Genomic DNA, 15,473 nt, shown 5'->3' with positions numbered 1-15,473 from the left:
CGGCAGCTGACCCAACAAGTTTCGTCCACAAGTTCGGACACCAGCGCTTGCCAGCGCGGGATTCCTGCTACAACCCATTCCTGCAACCCATTTCCTTCCCCGTCCCCCCGGGGGAGTGTTTCGGCTCGGGACACGCGGACCCTTTTCACGGGAGCCGGCCCTCCCCTAAAAAAAAAAAAAAAAAAAAAAAAAAAAAAAAAAAAAAAAAAAAAATCCCGAACGCGCGTCCCTTTAAGACCCCGGGTTCCAGAACCGAACCCTCCAGCAACACCTCCGACTCCGCCTCCTTCTCTGCAGCCCGGGCCACCCTCGGGCCCCGCACCTGAGAGCGGCGCGGTTGGCTTACGCCGCGGCGCGTGATTGGCCGCCTCTCCCCGGCGGGCCGGGATTGGCCGGCGCGCGGCCCCGCCCCTCGCCCCCGCCCAGGCCCGCGGCCGCCGGGGTGTCCTCGCGCCGCGTCCGCGCGCCGCCTGGCAGTTTGCCGCCCGCCCGCCCGCCCGCTCGCTCGCTCGCCCTCCCGCCTGCGTCCATGGCCACCGCCGCGACCGAGGAGCCCTTCCCCTTCCACGGCCTCCTTCCGAAGAAAGAGACCGGGGCGGCGTCCTTCCTCTGCCGCTACCCGGAGTATGACGGGCGAGGGGCGCTCATCGCCGTCCTGGACACGGGGGTCGATCCCGGGGCTCCGGGCATGCAGGTGCGGCGGCCGCCGAGGGCCGGGGCGCGGGGGGCGCGGGCGGCCGAGCCCCGCAGGCCGGAGCCCGCTGCGCGGCCGGGCGGGGGCCGGGCGCCGGGAGGATGCGGGGGGCCCGGCGGGGCGCGGGGAGGGGGCGGGCGAGGCGAGGGCCCGGCGGCCGGGCGCCCCGGCGGGGCCCCGATCCCGGCCCAGACAAAAGCGGCGGGCCCGGCGCGGCGGGTCGGGGCGCCCGGGCCGCCTGGCGCCCCGGAAGCCCCTGGCTGCCCGGGCGCCTCCGGGCCCCGGGCCCTCGGGCCGCTGCCCGGCGCCCCGCCCGCCTCCGCGGGCCCCTGGTGTCCCGGGCGCCGTCCGGCCCGCGCCTGTTGTTTGCAAACGAGGGTTTTGCCATTTTATCTTTCACGGGAGGGGAGGGTGGGGGTGGTGGGGTGGAAACAGAGCAGGGGCAGATGGACCCATCAGAACTTCATCTTTCCTGCTGTCGTTCGGGAGATGTGGTTTGGGGAGGAATGGTTCATCTTGAAACGCGAAAGCCGGCTCTCAAGAAGATAACTCGGTCCGCTTCCGGAACTGCTTCCTCCGGTAGTTTTGCGTCTTCTATTTTTAAACCCCCTTCTGCGGTGTGCATGTCTAGGGTCATTGAAACGCGTGGCTTCGTCTTTGACATAAAGAGGAACCCAATTTAGTTCGTTTGTGGCGAACTGTAAAGACTGCATTAAATTGTGCTTCCGTATTTTTTGTTTTTCAGCCTCAAAACGTAAGACAGCATCCTGTATGATTTTTAGAAATCATTTTGTTTTGCCTCAGGCACCTTTGAAATGGTTCGCTCAAGGTACCAGGCTGAAGCGTAGTTTTTTAAAATGCGCCTCTCCATCGAAAAGCACTCTCATTAGAGTGTTCAGAGTTTGACTTTTATAGATTTAGCCTTAGCCTTGTTCCACAACCCAGCAATAAACAGAATTTCAGAGTTGTTCAAGATCCGCCTCCCAAATGTCTAACCTGGCTAAATCCTCCTCTATGCTGATCTCTTCCTTGTATCAGTCCTTCACGTGTATTTCTTAAAACCCTGAAGTTTAATGATTCTCTTCCTCCCCCATGCCTCTCCATCCTCTGGCTCCTTTCTTGTGCTCTCATATAACTGAGATAGCATTTTTTTGGAGGTTAGGATGTCGTGCAGGGGGGAAAGGGAACCCGTCTGGCCGACTCTGTAGAGAAATCCCTCTGGGAATCTCGCTTCCTCCTGTTCAATCTCCAGCAGCATTCTGGGGCACAGCACACCTTCTGGTGGCCCTGCCAGGCAGCTCTGTGGTGGCCCTGCCAGGCAGCTCTGGTGCATCACAAGAGGAGCAGGTGATGCAGTCCCTCCTGGTAGCTCTAGTGGTCCAGCTGTGTTAATAACTCAGAAGACTTACAGCAGTGACAGCTCTCACCTTGTTGAGGCTTCATTACAGGGTAGTGGTTTCCATTCTGATGTGGAGTGTGTTTACTTGTTATATGGATAAGTGGTAGCAGAATAGCTGGAATAAGTGGTTCACTGGCTCTTTTGTCAGGATAATAAGGGGATTGGAAGAGTTCGGAGGAGTACTGTCTCAATAAAAATGCTTTTGTAGAATTTCCCAGACCTGCTTTTCAAATAATTCCGTTAACTCTCTCCGTAAAGTAGCAGTAATTCTCATCCCACAGGGTTGCTCTGAAAATTGAGGCAGTTAATTACTTGTGACTTTTTAAAGTGCTCATGAAAAGTGTTAAACAATTTTTTTAAGCAAGGCTATTTCGTAGAGGGAGTTTATGCTGAATCTTAAGTCACCAACTCTCTGAAGGATAAATGTGCCTTAGGTATGTGCATGTAATAATAAATGTTTGAGCAACAACATACTTCAAGTAAAATGAAAACATAACTCTTACCTTCTAACAAATTTAACTCTGAGAGATTGACCTAAACGTGGCCATCTGAAAGAAATCCAGTAAGGTGGTTTGCAAACAGGAGTGAATTTTTAAGGATTTTGTTTCCCCCTTTAACAAATGTATTTTGTAGATCTCTGTATACATCATAAAGAGAAGAAGGTGGATGGAAATAAAGTGGAAGGAAAGAGTGAAATAGGAAGAGGAGGTTGAACTGGACATTTGGAAAGACAGGTGGGGTCTGCGTAGAGGACTAGAGGCACAAGGGGACGCTTTGAGGAACACAGTGGGAAGTCCCATTCTTGGGTGCCGGCCTTGGGCCCAGTTCTCTTTTGTGGCGGTGTGTAGGCTTGTCACATGTAGAGGGCGGCCAGCATGAGAGGAGTAATAATTAAAGAAATGATTAAGGTTTTTTTTCAGCAAATATTCAGGCACTGCCAGGTGCCTGACATTCTGCGTAAAAGATGATGTAGCCCTGCAGACTGTAACTGTTAACAGAGATTGGTCAGGGGACCAGTGAGAGCTGGAGCAATCAGGCTTCATGGACAAGAGATGGGGCTTGGACTGGGCCTGGAAATAAATGCACGGTAGCCAGTGGGTGTCGGCCACCATTGGTCACCCTTCACATTGCCAAAGTTACTTTCCTTAAAAAAAAAAAAAACCTTTCCATCACACCCTTGCTTAATATAAAACAGAACTATTTGGGCATTCCACCTGTCTTTGCATAAAACCCCCCAGATTTGAACTTTGCAAAGCCCTTTGCCAGCCAACTCCAGCTCCGTGCAGAGCCTTGGTTCCCATCTCACCGCTTTTTCTGTCCACATCCACTCCACCCCTCCATTTACCCTGTGCTTCCACCAACATTTCACACCTTTCCACTCACCCAGATGTTCCAGGTCTTTCCCCAACACGTGCCTTTGCACGTGGGGTTTAATCTGCCTGCAGGCCTTCTATGATTACCTGTAAAGGCCTACTTAATCCCTTAAGACCCAGCTGGGCCTTCACCTGTTACCTCTGGGGACATCTAGTGATATTAATTCAGCCCCCCCCCCATGTATTTATGTGTATGTGCCAACCGCTGTGTTATGACCTGGGGGTTCAAAGAGGAATAATGCCCAGTGTCGAGTAACAGTTATGTAGTTTCTTTTCTCTCTTCACTCTCATAGTAATCTTTTCCTATCCTCCGATAGCACTTAAAATGTTTTTTGTTTTTGTTTTTTATTTTTTTTTGGTCACGCTCAGGCCCTCAGCAGTGAAAGAGCAGAGTCCTAACCACTGGACCGCCAGGGAGTTCCCTAAAGTGTTTCAATTTAGTATTTTGGCTTACATACCTTTTTCCTGGTTCAGTTAAATTTCCTTGAAAGCATATATCCAAATTCATTTTGTATGAAGTGTGCTTGTAACAATTTGTGTTGAATGGGAAAAAAATGTATGTATGTGATAATGTCCATAATTTCTTCATGGAGCAGAAACAGTTTGGGGAAGGAGGAGGTAGTCCTGTAAAAGCCTTTCCGATTTTACATTCACTGAAGTGTAGAGTGCAATGAGGAAGTTGTCATAGATGTGTACTGATTATGGGTGCTCTCAGTTTGTTTTAAGTTTTATTACCTCCCTTTCAGTTAGCCTTTTCTGATTGCCCCAAGCTGGCTTTTGTGTTCCTACCTGCTCTCCTGGACAGTGTCCTTACCTTTATTGTTTCTTGTTCTACATTGCTGTTCTCTATTCTCCTTTGTCTTCCCAGCTGGATTGTAAGCTTTCTGAAAGCAAGGCCTGTCTCTGTTCATTATTATGTTCTTAGAATAACACTCACTTAATAGTGTTTGTTTATGACGTCCTACTGTGTGCTCGAAGGAGTATTTGCAGTATCTTCCCTGAAATTGCAAGTGAATGCTTATACATTCACTTTGGTTTGTGCAGGATAATTTGTGAACTTACCCCCTCTTGTTCTGATCCTCTACAAACCCTCACCAGCTTCTCCACTGTAACTGTTTCAGCTGGAGATACAAAGTAACTTGTTCTTGACATTTGGGGAGAACCTTTGGGCCATTTTTGTTCTGCTCAGCCAGCGGCCCTGTCTGTCCCCCACCCCGTTCCCAGGGCTGGTCACCTTAGCTCTCCGCAAGGTAACTGTGCCTTCAGGCCCACGTGACCCCTCCCCGTCCTCAAAGATGAGGGTTGAGTTCTCATGTTAGCAGCGCAGTTTCCTTTCCTCCTCCCAGAGCGCCTCTGCAAAATTCTCAGCCGATTTGCCTTTTTAAAACCTGTCCTTCCTAACCCTGAACTCCCTCTTGTATCTTCTTATCTCCAGTGGAGTAGTTCGTTTTACCTAATGGTTGAAGGAAGAAGTCCATAGATAGAAAACTGCAAATATAAGAGTTTTTAATGAGAGAGAGAGATCCCTGTGAGAAACACTTGTGGCAGTTGTAGATGGTAAATAAGCCACGAAATCCCGTTAGGCTTTCTTCCTTTGCTCACACCCTCCTAAGGAGCTTTCTGATGAGAGGGATCCCTGTCTGCCTTGTTAGTGATCTCTTGTGATTCTTGCCCTCAAGTCACTGAAGTTGTTTGGTCACTGAATGAGACAATGAAGACAGACGGTTTGTGTTCTTAGCGCTCTGGTGTAGCTTTCAAATTATGTACTTATTTGGAATACATTTTAAAATAGATGATTTGCTTATGGTCTTAGTACAAGATCTGGCTCGTTTTAACTTTATAGGAGAGTATTAACTTCCTGTTAGTGGTTTCTATTTTTATTTTGTTAGATTTTCTTATATTTTTCTTCATTCCTTTGTTTTATTTTCAAAGATACTTAGCAAGTCCCTTTAAAACCAGTGTCTGACTTAAGTTTTATCATAATCTTATCAGGGTATGATTTGTGCAGTGATGTTTGTTTAATCATGGTTTTGAGGCGTCTGAGTGTATTAGAATACTTGTTACTAGTGTAGAGAGCCCCCCAGAAATAAACATTCAGCTTATAAGTTACCATACAGAGAAATAACAGCTGTGTGGCCCCTGACAGAGCTGTCAGCCCCCAGTTGGTTGATCACTGGAATGAGATCTGGGATCCACCAGCCACCCCCTAGGTTTACCTTGTCAAGCAAAAAATGTGTGTTTGTTTCCTTCACATACGTGAATTCCCCGTCCTCCTTTAGGTTACACCTTAACTACAAAGCTCTGAGGACACTGCCGTTGGTATTGGGGACGGGGTGGGGGGGAGGGTGAGACCAGAAAGTAATGTCTTAATGATGGACATTACGCTTCATCTTCAAGAGGGAGAATTCTCCAGGTGGAAAAGGAATCTGAAGAATGTGCTCTCGTCACACTGTAGGCATTTTTTACATTCCTGTTTCTCTCTTGAGAGTGAGGGTCTTCTTTTTTCTGTCTTTTTTGTGTCTCCGCACCTGATTTCTGCTGGTAACTCAGCACGTATATCTTGAATGCTGCAAATTACCTTTGCAAAGCTGGCCCAGAAGGCGCCCCAGAATGGTTTATCCCACAAAGGCAATAAGTGTGTTCAGCATGACTGTTCGCAGTAGCGGTCAGGATGACCCAAATGAAAGTCTGGGGCTGGCAAGAGACCACAGTCGAGGAAAGTCAGTGTTAATGCTAAGTCATTGGTGTTGGGCCATCCAGCAGTCGCACCTGCCTTGGCTGCCTAACAGGCACTGCTAGCTTTGGGGTAATTTGGTGAATAAAATAGACATAACCTTTGCCCTTGTGGAGCTTATCTTCTAATAGTGGAAATAGGTGAAGAGTTACAGACTGTCATTGCAAATCAAGTGAAGTTCTGTGAGGGAAACGAGGCACCATGAGAAAAAACAATCAGGTTTAGGAAGGTGAGCACTTAAGTGAGATCATCAGGGAGGCCTTTCTGAAGGAGGTGGCATTTTCTAGAAAACGGAAAAGTGAGACTGGGATCCCTGTGGAACAACAGAAGAGGCAGAATTCTCAGAGGAAGGACCCTGTGCAAAAAGTCATGAGGCGGGAAGAAGCTGGCCACAGCAGCGTCTGGGCCCGAGCCCTGGGCGCCCACGAGAGGGTTCAGTGGAGGGCCGGCTTGGCCCGGCTTGCGGTCTTTACTGTTGCTTGTGAAGGGCCTCCTGGGGGCGGGCATCACGCGGTGAAGGCAGGAGGTGGTGGTGGTGGAGAGGTTCAGGACAGCCGCAGGGAAGATCAAGAGGTGGGTCTGAGCTGGGCTTCAGAGGTAGAAGGAAGAGGGCTTCCTGAGAGATTTGCTGTCAGGAGTAAACTAGAGTCCGAGAAGGACTCTCAGTTTCTGCCTCGAGCAACGGGGTGTGTGTTGGCTTCCTAGGACGGCAGGGCCTGGGGGCAGACGAGTTAAGGGGTAAGTTTGAACATGCTTAAGAGGTTTGAGTGTTAGTGTGGCCTCCAGTAGGGACATGTTATTAAATGTTTTTCCCTTAAAGTTTTGTCCTTATCCAACCCCAAACTCAGCTTCTTCAGATCTTTTCTCAACAAGACCTTTCTTGACCCGCCTAGTTAGTACTGAAGGCCCCATACCACCTGTCTCCTCTCCCTGCTGGATTTTCTTGGTAGTAGTGATTACCATCCGACATGTTATATATTTGATTTATTTGTTTATTGGGTCCATGTAACACGATATCTGTGAGGTCAGGAATTCTGTGTGTTGGTCATTGCTGTACTCTCAGCACCTGTGGTGAGTGCGCAGGCTGTATTTACGTAAACGTGTGAAAGCACTTGAAGGATTCTGGGGTGTTTTGCATGACTTAAGTGTTCTTGTTAGTGTTTGTCAAGCTTTTGGTTTAAAATGATTCAGTTCTCTTTTTAAAAGGAATGCAGGTTTTGTGGGATATTTTATGTGTGGGTACATATGCGTGCACACACACACGGAAGTTGGCATTGCTTTAAGGATAAAAACCAAAACCTGTAATTCATATTTTAATTGTCTTTTAATTTTCAGGTTACGACGGATGGAAAGCCGAAAATCATTGATATCATTGACACAACGGGAAGTGGTGATGTGAATACTGCTACAGTAGTAGAGCCAAAAGATGGTGAAATTGTTGGTCTTTCAGGAAGAGTGCTTAAGGTTGGAGTTTTTATCTTTTTACTGAATTGCTTCTTTCTTTTTGTACTATTGCCTCAAAGCATTTTATGTTTTTACCTTACATTTCATGGTATGGTATTAATTACCTATTGCCGTATAACAAATCATCCCAAAGCTTCATGCTTTAAAACAACAAACATTTGTTATTTTACAGTGTCTGTGAGTCAGACATCTGGGCGTGATTTAGCTGGGTGCCTCTGTTCAGGATCTCTCCGGAGCTGGCTAACCGTTGGCCAGGGCTGTGGTTCCATCTGAAGGCTCAACATGGCTGGGGAGGGGGAGTTTGTGGATTTTGGCAGGCTTGGTTTCTCAACACGTGGGCCTCTCCATGCGGCTGCTTCACAGTGTTCAGCTGCCTTCCCCAGGGTGAGCGGGTCTGTGAGAGAGAGCCCAGGTGGAGGCCGTGGTCTCTTTATAAAGTGATGTTGGAAGTGACGCCTGTTACCTCTGCCATGTTCTTTTCATTAGAAGTGAGTCAGTAGATCCAGCACACGCTCACAGAGAGGGGATTTTACAAGGGTGTGGGTACCAGGTGGTGTGGACCCTTAGGGTCCATCTTAGTAGAAGGTACTGTCTTTGTTGTTTGATAGTGGGCTTAGAATTGGGTTTTTTTTCCTTCAGTATGGCTGCTGAATTCTAAAAAGTGTAAGTTTTAAGTGGAGAAGTGGGAAAAGTGATGAGAATGTAGTTTTGCCTTCCTCTTTTACCTTCTGGGAACTTGAGCAGGAAATATTTGGGCTTTAATATTTGTGGACTTAAATGTCTGGCTTTGTCTTATTCCGCGTACTTGGTAGGAAGGCTGGGGTTGGCTAACATGAAAGGTGATTAGGAAAGAAATATAAAGCAGTTCATCAGATATTAGCTCATGGCTTTGTTAGATGGCAAGAACTTGACTGTGTTTCAGTACTCTCTTCACACAATAAGCAGAATTAGTTTGGGAGATAAATTTGTGATTATTGAGACATCTAAAGAGCTGTGTTTAACTTCCCACCTTTTACTCTGAATTCATGTACATCTTGTCTGTTAGGTGGGACCATTGCAGCAGTGTGTGACTTTTCTGTGCTGCACAGCAAATTAACACACGCGGCAGCTTTTCTACATACATTCCTACATTCACTGTCTCACAGTTTCTGTGGGTCAGGAGTCTGGGCGTGACTTTTTGTGGTTCTCTGCTTGGGGTCTCACAGGCCTCAGTCAGGTGCTGATGGGACTGTGGTCTCTACCGAGGCTCAGGGTCATCGTCCAGGTTCACCTAGTTGTTGGGAGAATTCATTCACAACAGCGTGTTTCTTCAAGGCCAGCAGGAGAATCTCTGCGACCTTAGGGGTGGCCCCAGTCTCTCTCAAAGAGCTGGCCTGATTAGGTCAGGCCCACCAGGGCACTCTTCCTTTGATGAACTCAGTCGCCCTGATGAGGGACTTTAATTGCATCTGAAAAATCCCTTGACCTTTGCCTTATTACTTCCCATAACATAATCAGAGGAGTGATATCTCCTTATATTCACCATTCTTCCTTCTCTAAGGAGAGAGGACTGTGGGTCATTTTAGAGTCTGCCCATCACAGGCAGATGGCAGGCATTGATATCCCAGTTTTGCTTCTTTTTCCACGTGCATTGTGACCCTGAATTCACTGCATTGTGACCCTGAATTCCTATGTTGAAGCCCTAACACCCAAGGTGATGGTGTTGGGAGGTGGGACCTTTGGGAGGTGATTCGTGTTAGATGAGGTCATGAGAGTGGGGCCCCCATTGATGGGATTAGCACCTTGATAAGTGCCTTCTCAGGGAGCGCTTGCTTCTCTCTGCTCTTCGAGGACACAGTGAGAAAGCCGTGCCTGCAGCCCAGGACGGAAGTCTCACCAGGACCTGAGCACGCTAGCACCCTGATCTCCTGCTTCTGCAGAACTGTGAGAAAGTAAACGTCTGCTGTTAAACCACCCAGTTTTTGCTGTTTTCTTATGGCAGCCCAAGCTGACAAAGGAACCACGTGCTTTAAAAAGAAATACGGCAGGGAAATGATTTTCTGCACATCTGGATAGCTCTAGCATTGCCTGTCTTTCTCAAGTCAACCTTGTTGTTTAGAGTATGTTTCAAAGAGAAACGTGCGATTTTTGGACGTTACATTACTCTGGGAAACTAGAGAGCACTCCTAGTAAGTCAGGCAGACTTAGAATCATATAAAGTATTATCCTCAATAATTTGTTTTTAAATAGTTGTAGTAGCCTGGGCTTTAGATAAACTATATGCTCTCATAACGTTACTAGTGCTTAAAGGTAGAATTAGTGTGTCGTGTACATGGCTGTGAAATAAGATCAGAAAATTGATAGATTGGTGTTTACATCCTTTCTCAACTCAGTGATGTATTTCTTTAGCTGTGCTATTAACTGTTTCAGCTCATCAGTATAGTAAGTTTTTTTAAAATTTAACCTTTAATTGCATCCAATATGTCTGCATAGTTTAAGGAATCTTCTACAAGGCTTCTAACAAGAGAAGTTTAATCCCCTTTCCATGGTTCAGCACCAGTTCCTACTCAGCCAGGGTTAAGGCTTTTATACATTATCTTCAGAGTTTTGAATGACATGCTAATACTTTTTATTCTCCCCCCCCCCCCCACATACACCTTTAGACTTTATCTGTAGAATTAAAAACTGAAAGGAGAGGGTTTAACTCTCCAGTCCTTCATTTGTAATTTTCTTGCATTGTCTCCCACTTTTTTGCTGTTCTTTTTTCTGGGACTCCTGTTAAGTGGACACTTGGCCTCTTTAGTTGATCCTCCCATTTTCTTATGTTTTCTACCTTTTCTTCATTGCTTTTGTTTGATTTTTTTCCTTCCTGAGAGAGTTCCAAGATTTTCTCAACATTTTCTTTTAACCCTTGTATTGAATTTTGCCTATTTTTAATTGCAGAAGTCTGTTCATGTTCCCTCAGAGCATGTTTTTGTATCGTGTATGCAGCATTTTATCTGTGAGAATATCGTCTTAAAAAGTTCTCTCTCACTATTTCTTCTCTTCTTCTTCTTTTTACTCACCTTCCTCTTCCTCCCATTCTCCCTCTTCCTGCTCCTGATCTTGCTCTCCTTTTTTCTTCATCTCCTTTTTTTCTCCCCCCCCCCCACCCTCCTCCTTCTTCCCCTGCGTGTTCTTCCTCGTGCTCTGCTTCTGACGTGAGCACTTTTCCTCAGGTATCCCCTCACCACAGCTGTCTGATTTAGTGGCACGTGAAAGGTGATTGGAAGTTCTCTGCTTGTGGAGACTCTGTGGTGTGGGTCTCACTGTAGGGTCGTGCTGCTGTCATGGGAGGCCCTGGGATCTCAGTATGTGGTATATTTTTCCCATTGAGATGCCCAGTTACCTCCAAGAGGGCCTCAGTCTGTTTGGCCTGGAGTTTGGGGAGAGGAGTGAGAGAGACGTCAGGCCGTCAGCATTCAGGGACCCAAACCTTGAAAGGCACCCAGGAAGATCCCTGGCAGACGCTTCACTGTGTTTCATCTTTCCCGTCTGCTCCGTAGACCTCTCTCGAGAGTTGACATCCCAGCTGGATCTCATCAGCTTCATGCAGGATGTGGGGTGAGCGGCAGGGGACTCATTAATGGGTCCTCATACCAACTTTCCGCCCGTCTTCTTGGTGACAGTTCCCTTCTCCAGCCTTACACAGACCATAGCTAGACACATGTTCAGTTAATTTTTTTTCAAGTATGTGCAGGTGTTCACATATTTTGTAGTAATCATTGAAATGAATAATGTGATTAGTCACTGGGATTCTCGCTAGTGGGGTCTCTCAGAACTCTAGTACATAGTTTTCAGAAAGCAACACAGTAAAGTCTACAAGTTTCTTTGACTTAACTGAGCTTTAAAGTGAATTAAATACCTGTATTCTAATTCTGCTCGTTGTAAATAGCCCATAAACTGCTGACGGTTAACGTCTAACTCTTCTGCCAGTTTAAGATCAGCTACAGTTAGGTGCTTTGAAGATTCCCGTCATCTCATCCTGTAAGGATGCTGTTCCTAAGCCGTCTTGAGAAACTGGCGGTCTGCTGCCTACCGCCAGCGGTACTCCTAGGAGCAGGTGGAAGCAGAAAAGTAAATAGAAGCATAGCACCTTTCATGGTAAATTGTACAGGCAGAAAGAAAAGTGCACAGAATACATACGTACAGTTTAATGAGTCATTTAAAGGAACGCCATTTTATCCACCCCAGAGAAGACAGAGAGCATTGCCAGACCTCAGAACCTTTCTGTGCTCTCCAGATCACAGTATATTTTGACTTTTGTGATAATCACTTCTTTGCTTTCCTTTACGATTTTATACCTCTATGCGGATACATGGAATGTGTTGTTAGTTTTGCCTACTTGTGAACTTTATATGAATGGCCTCATTTATGCATCACTTCATGTCTTCTTTTCCTGGGTGTTTGCGAGATTCGTGAGGTTCAGCCATGAATTGCATGGGGTGATGATGTGTTCCGTTTCATTGCTGTGCCTGTGACACAGTTTGTATGTACCACGTTCTGTCCATTCTGCTGGGGAACAGCTGAGTTGTTTCCAGTTTGGGACTGTCAGTAACAGTTCTCTAGAGAACATTCTTGCAAATGTATCCTATGCACACATGTACAGGTAGCTCTAGGTTGTATACCTGGGAGTGGAATTGCTGAGTCATAGAGATGCACCTTTACTAGGTGATTCAGAACAGTTTTTCCAAGTGTTTATACTAAAATATAAAATACATACATTTCCACTAGCCATATGTAGGACTTTTGAGAGTTGCACTGCTAACACTTGGTGGTTTTAGGCTTTTTAAATTTTGCAGATAGGCTGGGAATCTGGCTGTATCACATTATGGTTTTAATTTGCATTCCTCTAAGTACTAATGAGATGGAGCACCTTTTCATATGTTATTTAGACATTTAGATTTTCTCTTTTGTGAAGTGCCTCATTTGCCCTTTGTTTTTCATACTGAATTGTCACTTGTTTTCTTACTGATTTGTGGGATTACCTGTCCTTGGTTTACATGTGTTTCGGGTGTCTTCTCCCACTCTGTATTCGTATTTTCACTTTCCAGATGGTGTCTTTTGATGAGTAGAAGTTCTTAAATTCGTTGTAGTTAGATATCAGTCTTTTGGCTTTTTGATTGGGGCTTTTTGTGTCTTAAGAAGTCCTTCCTCCAGCTGACAACCAGTGAGAATCAGTGGCCCTCAGTCCTGCAGACAGAGGGAAGCAAACTCCACCAAACTCAGCACCAGTCAAGTGCCAAATGAGAGCAGGGCCCTGGCCAGCACCTGGGTTGGAGCCAAGTGGAGAATCCAGCTAAGCTGCGCCAGCTTCTGATTGATAGAATATGTAACATAGTAAATGTGTGTTCCTTTAAGTCCCGAAGTTTGTGGTAATTTGTAACAGCAGTAACTAATACACTCAGCAAAGATACAGAAGCTGTGAAAACACTCACATGGGTATTTTAGAACTGAAGCTGACAATAACTGAAATTTTAAGAAAGTATCACTGGATGGATGCAATAGCAGAATGAAGATGACAGTCTGTGAGCTTGAAGATCAACCAATGGGAAATAACCATTCTGAATAAAGAAGAGAAAAAGACTGAGAAATAACTAATGTAACTCTGTGAACTTGTAGGTCAATAACAAATGGTCACACAGTTGCTTCGTCAGCCTCCAAGAAAGGGGAAAAGGAGTGTGCTGCTGAAAAAAAATATTGGAAGAAAAGTGGCAGAGAATCTCCCAAGTTTGGCAGAGATATAAACCTACCAATTCTAGAAGCTGAGTGAACCCCAAATAAGATAAACCAAAAGAAATTCATGCCCAGAATCATCCTAATCAGATTGCCAGAAATGAAAGATAAAGAAAAAAATCTTGAAGGTAGCCCGAGAAAAGTGACTCACTGTATAGACGGGAAAGATATTCAGGTGACGTTAGCTTTCTCATCAGAAACCCTGGGGGCCAGAAGGATGTGACACAACATTTTTCCAGTGCAGAAAGAAAAGATCTGCCGATTGCAAACTCTATTCCTCAGTGAAAATATGTTCGGGGAAAAGGTGAAATAAAGACAGTCCCAGGTGAAGTAAATCTAAGCGTATTTATAGCCAGCAGATAACTTTTAAAAAATAGTAAAAAGCAGCTTTTCAGACAGGAAGAAAACATGGAGCAGCAGAAATGAAGGCCAAGCAAAAGAAACAGTAAACGCCTGAGTAGATGTGCTCTGAGTTTCTTTAAATTGTATTTGATAGCAAAAAAAAGAAAAGAAAAGAAATCCTCCCATATTTATTTTCTAAAAGCTTTCATTGTTTTTCTTATCATATTTGTTCTAGAAGTCACCTGGAATTGATTTAATGCTTAGTTTGAAATAGGAGTCCTGTGTGCTTTTTTTCATCTGAAGATCCACTTGTCCCAACACCATGTATTAAAATTTCATAATTTCCCCACTAATTTTCATTGCCTTCTTGTACTTTGCAACCTTAAAATGTGGTGACCTTTGGCTTCTAAAACCTTATTGCCCATTCTTTGTCCTTTGGAGTTTTATTTTTTTTCTCCTTTATTCTAATTTTAGTAGCATTTGGAAGGGAGCACAGTGATTTTTAAAATTTTACCACATTTAACTTGAAGTCATTTTTAAAATCATCAATATTTTCCCTTACATAGTAAAAAATGGTTAGTCCAGAGACCGGGAAGCTGTCGGCCAGGTTCACACTGTATTTAGATGCAGTGAGAGCAGAAGGGGAGCAGACCCTTGTGTCCTGGCAGGACCACGAGGCTGATGAGTCTGAAATACAGTTTTGAGGCAAAAACTCAACACAGTTTTCCCACATGGAACATTGACAACTCTTGATGACTCTTGGCTTGTTAGGAAGACCCTCAGTTCATTAGGCATCCTCTTTAAAAGAGTCAGGGGAAAAAGGTGTAATTAGTAACTAAAGAGATTCTGTTTCTTGCTTGAAAATCAGTCTTATTACATTGTAGTTGCCATGGAATTAAAACTCTTAAAGACAGCTGCTTAAAATGGTCAAAATAAAGCACTTTGATTCTTAAGAGACCAAAAATAACTTCATTTGTGTGGAATACTCAAATACGTAAAATGACATATTTTGTAATTACCTCGGAGTAAAGTTAGCTTTACTCTAACTTGGCTAAGTTTAGCTAGCCAGAACCATGATTATACGTAATTTTTATTTTGATTTTTTTTTTAAGGTAAATTTTTGTAGGTCACTAGTCTGCCTTTACCATGAAGAAAATATATAGTAGTGATTTGAGAAGTATCTGGTTTCATGGGCCTGCAGAATTTGGTCTCATTTTAATTAAATGTAAATTATGTCTATTGGATTATTTTTATTGTATTACATACATACACAGTTTAATTGTGATTGTCTTAACACCTGATTATTTTGCAGTTATTTTAATTCCTTATTCCATTTAATCCTTTGGCGTTTCACAGCTTTTTGTAATCTCTTTGCACAGAGTAGCTGTCTAGCATAGAGGTACAAAGCCACCTGTGCTGTGATTGAATAGTCTTTGGATTTGCCCACTAGTAACTATGTACCTTTTTGTTGTTGCAACACTTTATTGTTATTATGTTACAGGGTGTTACAAGAATGTTAGAGTTAAGAATCCCTGTTCTCTAAAGAAGGCTGCTAAGTTTGGAGTGAAAAGTGCTAGCTTGTATGCCAACATGTTTGAAATTTCACAAACTCCAGACATCCAGGAGATTCAGAAATGACTACTGATATGCACACTTTTAAAAGTCAGTTGATCTTTGAAGTTCTGTGAATGATTGAGTTCCTCTGTTTAGTTG

The 15,473-nt window shown here is 44.8% G+C and overlaps 1 protein-coding gene across 3 annotated transcripts in view; it reads left to right on the top strand.

Moving 5' to 3' along the window:
- The first annotated feature begins 410 nt into the window (after positions 1-410).
- TPP2 (tripeptidyl peptidase 2) overlaps positions 411-15,473 on the top strand; it is a 63,199-nt gene continuing 48,136 nt past the window's right edge. Inside the window, exons 1-2 of one of the 3 annotated variants that reach the window (XM_057707356.1) lie at positions 411-694; positions 7,536-7,664. In XM_057707356.1, the coding sequence (XP_057563339.1) occupies positions 530-694; positions 7,536-7,664 (294 nt within the window). In that variant the 5' untranslated portion in view covers positions 411-529. The remainder of the gene's footprint in view (positions 695-7,535; positions 7,665-15,473) is intronic. The other 2 variants (XM_057707355.1, XM_057707354.1) reach the window with 2 other exon arrangements.

This window comes from Hippopotamus amphibius, chromosome 14 (assembly GCF_030028045.1).
Source record: "Hippopotamus amphibius kiboko isolate mHipAmp2 chromosome 14, mHipAmp2.hap2, whole genome shotgun sequence".
NCBI lineage: Eukaryota > Metazoa > Chordata > Mammalia > Artiodactyla > Hippopotamidae > Hippopotamus > Hippopotamus amphibius.
Note: the sequence above shows the minus strand (reverse complement) of the source record. Positions and strands in the feature narration are given on the sequence as shown.